This window comes from Dinoponera quadriceps, unplaced genomic scaffold, assembly GCF_001313825.1.
Source record: "Dinoponera quadriceps isolate SergipeBrazil2010 unplaced genomic scaffold, ASM131382v1 scaffold2159, whole genome shotgun sequence".
NCBI classification, from domain to species: Eukaryota; Metazoa; Arthropoda; class Insecta; order Hymenoptera; family Formicidae; genus Dinoponera; species Dinoponera quadriceps.
In genome coordinates, this window is record NW_014556477.1 from 1325626 (window position 1) to 1331245 (window position 5620).

Below are 5620 nucleotides of genomic sequence, written 5' to 3' on the forward strand. Positions count from 1 at the left end.
AAAATATATATATATATATATCCTTTGTATCGTCTAGAGAAGATCAAAAAAACAAATGTGATAGATTAACCAAATACCATTGAATACACATTCCGGTAAAACAGTTACAAATCTTATGACAAACTATCACAAATGTACGGCGATATGTCTCCCATTTGTAGAGATATTTCAGATAAAAATATATTACATTTGTACCTAAAAATACACAGATTAAATACTGTTTTTTTTTCTCTCATGTCATAGAAGTAATATTAAAAAATAGGTTGTTATGGTTAAAATGTTAGGCAATTGTGTGGTAGACATCGGTAATGTACAAGTATCGAATGTCTCGATATATATCCAAAGTTTTTGTACAAAAATCCATAAGTGCCATTAACGAGTGTTTTTCGGGATATCCCTTCTCCCTTAAATTACAGGTTATATATCCTGTACTTCTACCATTTCTATCTCTTCAGTTGATAGTAAATTTGGAAAAAAAACCTACATCTAAATAACAGCATGTAACTAATAACATATTGAGGATCTCTCCTATTGTAATATGTTATTTTTTCTTTAAATAACCTTTCTATATTCGTCAAAGTCCATTTTGAAGAACATTGAACGCGGCGCCCAGAGCCCAACTTAATTCGTGGCCGTTGATCTTCTTATAAAGCTACAATATATACTTTACATTATCTCTCAAGATAAGAACAACATCCTAGTAAGAGGAAGTTCTACTCACGTATAATTTCGTCGACGGTTCCAAGCCGAATCCGTTCCTCAGCAATACATAAATAAATGTCAGATCTAAGCACATGAACGGTTGATCCGTGTTCGGATAGTCACACGTCTCCATGGCTTGCTTCAAGAAAGCACCGAGTTGCACTACACCCCCCAAGAATGGATCTATCAACGCCACCTAGAAAGCAATAACGCGATTATCATACTTCTTCCGCTCAACTTCTCATTATATACGATACGTATATACGATCACATATTCATGCTGAATACAATTCATTCATTTCATCCATTTCATTCAACATTGATTACATTCATACGGCAACCTTAATCCAGTTTAGTAACAACCGTAGTTAGTGAACTCTCGTGTCTGGTATATCCTTTTAGATTTAAAAATACATACCCCAATTAAATGCAAGAGTTCGCTGACTACGGTAGTTACTAAATCGGATTCACTTTGTCGCCGTGTCGCAATCAAAGTCATCCTTATAATTATTCTCGCGCGGTATTCACGATCGAGCCCTCCTTACCTCCGTCGCACGCTCGAAGTAATACGAGAACGCGTATACTTCGTGATCCTTCAAGCCTATCGGCTTATCCGCGAGGGTGCCGACGTATTTCTCAATGATCTTCAGGCATTCCGAAAAGCGCACCACCGGCTTGTTCTCATCCCCGCCGGCGAAATTCTGAGTCTTCACCAGTTTATACGTGCCATTCATCGGACCCTTCACGATGTAGTCGCGCCCGCCGTAAGACCATTCCGCGGACACGATTGGATTCACGCATTCCGAATGTATCTCTATTGGCAGCTTGGAATCCGCATCCTCCGGATTCGTATTGTGTGTTAAAATCGCCTTCCGGGCGGCCATCAGCCCCATGCCCAGGTAACTGTGCGTGTACAGACTCATATTATGGTTGAATACATTGATGGAGTAGACGTGCTTCTCCAGTTTCTTAGCTTGAATACCGTCCGGCTGATACGTGATTTGCGTCGATCCCCCGCCGAGGTCCAGCGCAGCCACAGTGGCCTGAGAGCTGAGTGAGGTAAAGCGGTCTAACAGGAAATTGACGGTGAACCAGGAGAAGATCCCTTCGTCCGTGCCTTCCATGATGGAAATCGAGTTCTTCGAGACCTGAAATCCAGATGTTTGGAAGAGCTTCCTGCATTCTTCCAATATGGCATTGGCTTTGTGCTCCGGCAATAATCTCAATCCCGCAGTGGCCTTCATAGTGAGCATTGTGCGAGGCCAATCCGTTTGAGGGATCACCGTCTTGGCTTTGTTTAAGAGCACGGTGAGAGACCTCGCGGCATCCACCGGCTTGTCCGCAAACGAGCTCAACCCAGGCTTGACTTCGCTGAACAACTCGCCATCCAGTATCAAATTGCCGTTAAGAATGGACTCGTGAAAGTTGAACGCCAACACACGGCTGCCGGTGGAACCGGCGTCAATGACAACAACGTAGAAGGGTTTTTGTAAATTAAACGAGAACGCTAACGAGTCAATAGCTTTACTACCTATCCTGATTGGTTTTAAGTCATTCGCTATCGCGACATAGCCTAGGAACAATGTACCAAGTATCGCCAGCACGGTAAAGTACTTCCTTCCCAGTTGACCGGTGGTTTTCTTCTGGCGGGATGCCAATTCATTATCGCACTCCTCTTCATTTTCAGTTCTTAGCTGAAAATACAAATATTACGGCGCTCGTGAGAAGAGGTTCCCAGTGAAATTTCGCTCACGGGATACTATCCGGTAACCCGAAGAGGGGAAGAAACATGCAAAGGGCATCGTAACCGGCAACAGAGTCGCCGGATTATCACAAATATAAACGCGATACTTCTCTTGGAATGATTCGGGCACAGTTTGCGGTCGAGACATTTTTCGGAAATCGCGCGCGAAAGAGCGAGAAACGTCGGCTGTTTCTATGCGACAACATTAACCTCAAACGGGCGGCATATTGCGACAAGCGCGGACGAGAAAAAGATGCGAGCGACCGAAGCTCTCGATCGTCTGTTACTTACGAGCGTGTATTGCATCTAGGACGCGAGCCGTATGATCCGCGCGGGGCAGGCTGGTCATGTAAAAAACGCTATTCTTCTCATTCGACGGCGAAGGGCCCGACGGGGCATCGCGAACATCGCATCGCGCGCGTTATCATGTGTCAAAGAAGGCGGCGTCACGTGATAGAAAAAATAACCGAGGTGACGCGCACACGCAACACCATGGTTCCACTTAACGACGTGAGCGTCGTTAAATCTTCATTTAACGTTCAGCGAGAAACAAAGATAGAACGACGTTCGCGTAGTTGCGATCGTTAAGCGAAATCCGGCCCATATCGATACGCCCGATATTCAATGCACGACGACGACGCGCGCTCCAATCGGAGAAATTGTTCTCTAGGGACACATAGTTAGCGACATTTTTTTCACTTCCGCGAGCTCTCCGTCGTTATGGTTGCATTCGATCTTGAGGAGGTGTAACGCACTCGCGCGTACAGATTCCCGTATTTTCTTCGTTCGATTGTCCGACCGAGGATCCCCCGCTCGGTCTTGAAGATTCCTCGCGAAAAAGCGACGGAATCGCGAGCGAAAGAGTCGCGTGAAATTGCAGGTTCGCGCAACGAGAACTCGACGAGGGCTGAATTCGTAATACACTTGAAAACGGATCGGTTAGCGATGCCCGCGCACTTTGTATCGTTCTATTGTTCGGAATGAACGGTCGACGTGGACGTACCTTTCGTTGTCTCACATTCATGTTTCGTCGGTTCAACGATTCAATAAACTCGGATCGAACGGAACGGCTGGACAGACGGCGGTAATCTGAAAGGACGAAGAACGGAAGATTACGCGAGGCACATCTTATTACGATAAACTATCGCGATCGGAATTTACGACGCGACGGAATTGATCATCGCCCGAGTGCGGTGTTCATGTTCGTGAGGAGATTACGCGCGTGCACGTGTACGATATTGGTGACCGCGACTCATTCTGACATTGCACGTTCGATAATGTCCCAAGGCCTCCTTGGGAATATATAATTTTGTGCCCCCACGATACCGGCGAATAATGCGACATGAATATACGAAGATACGAGGAAAGAGAAGGAAGGAAGCTAAGCTGACTGTCATGATGTCACATTCGGTCTGATTACGAAACTACTTAGCGAGCGCCACGTGATCGTTCCTACGATATAGGATCAGAGAAGCTGTTGTATTCTCGGTGTATGTCTGTGTGTGAAAGAAGAGAGAAAGAGAACTTCTTTGCCCGTTATCTTTGAGATTAATTTCTGTGAAGATTATGTGAAAATGTGGAGGACACGTTCTAGCATAAGGAGAATTAAGTAATAACGAGTCGAATTCAAACTGCTTATCAGCGCCTTGATGGGTATTTAGGAAGATCCCTCTTTGCGATCTCCCATAATATTCCTTATCCTTGTCTTCGACACGCACTTGATAATAAAACTGACGAGTCATTATCACTTACTCTCTTGGTTGTGCAAGAAGTTAGATAATGAACTTATTTTTACGATTTGTTCGTAATATAAGTGTTTGGCGGATATTAGTTTATCTGCGAAGAGAATCGCGTTTAATGTGAGTAACCTTGTGAATTTAACAGTTTCAAATGGTTTCTACCTCCATAGGAGATAGCGTGAATATTATTGTGACAGGATGCGTCATAGGGTGCGCGCATATATGAGATAGAATGAAAAATATTCAATAAAAGCGTAAAATTTAAGTATACAGAATAACGGTCAAAGGTATATATTTGCGATTTAATAGTTGTTTGCTTGTTGTGTAATTTTTCCAGATGCTAATTTATTTTAAATATGGCCTCTTGTTAAAAATACGTCATATTTGCATATGTACATAGATAAAATGTTATCAACATAAAATATATATTTTTTCTGTTGATTTAAAGATTGCATAACCAATGTCAAAATATTTTGTAATATATTAATAAATATCTTACAAATATTCACATGGACACTGCTATTTAATATTTTATCATGCACTATTTACTTTTGCATTTATATATAAAGAAAAAATGCAGATAATTTAGTATTAACCATTGTTCAAAGGTTAAAACTCTTTTCTGCTCTAAAAATAGGTTCCAACTCAACAAACATATTTTTAGGTCGTGGTGTTCTCCAGACTATTCATACACAGTGTGAACCATGCTGACGTCAACTTCTACATAGATAAACTTTAACGAAGCAGTTTTAATCTAAGTTACGAAGGAATGTACAAATATTTTATTTTAATAGTTTTCTATGCTTTATTGAAGGAGATAACAAGTGATTTTATTTAATCTGACAGAAGACTGACAAGCATATACTTGAGCATCCAATATGTAAGAAATAAAATTATTTATCTCACAATCAATCGTGCCTTGTAATGTAGAGATATAGTGTTGAGTAACTTTATGATTGAATAATTCAATAGAAAAATAGAGAAATAAATTACTTGTACTTAACTTGTACTTAACTGAGAATACTTTCAAAACTTACGTGAAACTTAAAAAATTGTTTTATATTTACAAATGATTATTCACCTTCAATATTTTATATCACGTGAACCTTCTTATTTTATAAATGTATTCTTATTCTATTTTATTCTTATTTTATAATATAAACATTTTTTTATTTAGATTACAAAAATGACTCGCCGCACTACAGATAATCTTCTGAAAGAAGCTGTCATCCAAATCGGAGCTGGAGGGTCAGCAGGTTTTATTGAGGTTTGCATAATGCATCCGATGGATCTTGTCAAGACACGTTTTCAGCTTCAAGTGAAACCAACAAAGTTGGATCCGTTATATTATACGGGTATTTTGTAGTGTAACAGCAATGTTACATCAAATTATATATATATATATATATATATATATATATATATATATATATAT

General features: G+C 40.6%; 2 protein-coding genes across 8 annotated transcripts in view; one reads left to right on the top strand and one right to left on the bottom strand.

Annotated features, from left to right (window-relative positions):
* LOC106747546 (ectonucleoside triphosphate diphosphohydrolase 5) lies at positions 1-3532 on the bottom strand. 2 transcript variants are annotated; one of them, XM_014625164.1, is made up of 4 exons: positions 3450-3532; positions 1248-2396; positions 722-898; positions 1-652 (listed from the first exon to the last, which is right to left on the bottom strand). In XM_014625164.1, exons 1-4 carry the CDS (start codon positions 3468-3470, stop codon positions 575-577), a joined length of 1425 nt encoding a protein of 474 aa, XP_014480650.1. In that variant the 5' UTR covers positions 3471-3532; the 3' UTR covers positions 1-574. The 2 variants fall into 2 exon arrangements, with proteins under 2 accessions (XP_014480650.1, XP_014480652.1); XM_014625166.1 differs by lacking the exon at positions 3450-3532 and adding an exon at positions 2738-3426.
* A 481-nt stretch (positions 3533-4013) lies between these two features.
* LOC106747547 (mitochondrial 2-oxodicarboxylate carrier) overlaps positions 4014-5620 on the top strand; it is a 2830-nt gene continuing 1223 nt past the window's right edge. For 2 of the 6 annotated variants that reach the window (XM_014625167.1, XM_014625171.1), the window contains exons 1-3: positions 4220-4305; positions 4850-5065; positions 5363-5540. In XM_014625167.1, coding sequence (XP_014480653.1) covers positions 5372-5540 — 169 coding nt within the window. In that variant the 5' untranslated portion in view covers positions 4220-4305; positions 4850-5065; positions 5363-5371. Of the gene's footprint in view, positions 4100-4219; positions 4306-4390; positions 4473-4822; positions 5066-5362; positions 5541-5620 lie in introns of those variants that run through there. The other 4 variants (XM_014625170.1, XM_014625169.1, XM_014625168.1 and 1 more) reach the window with 4 other exon arrangements.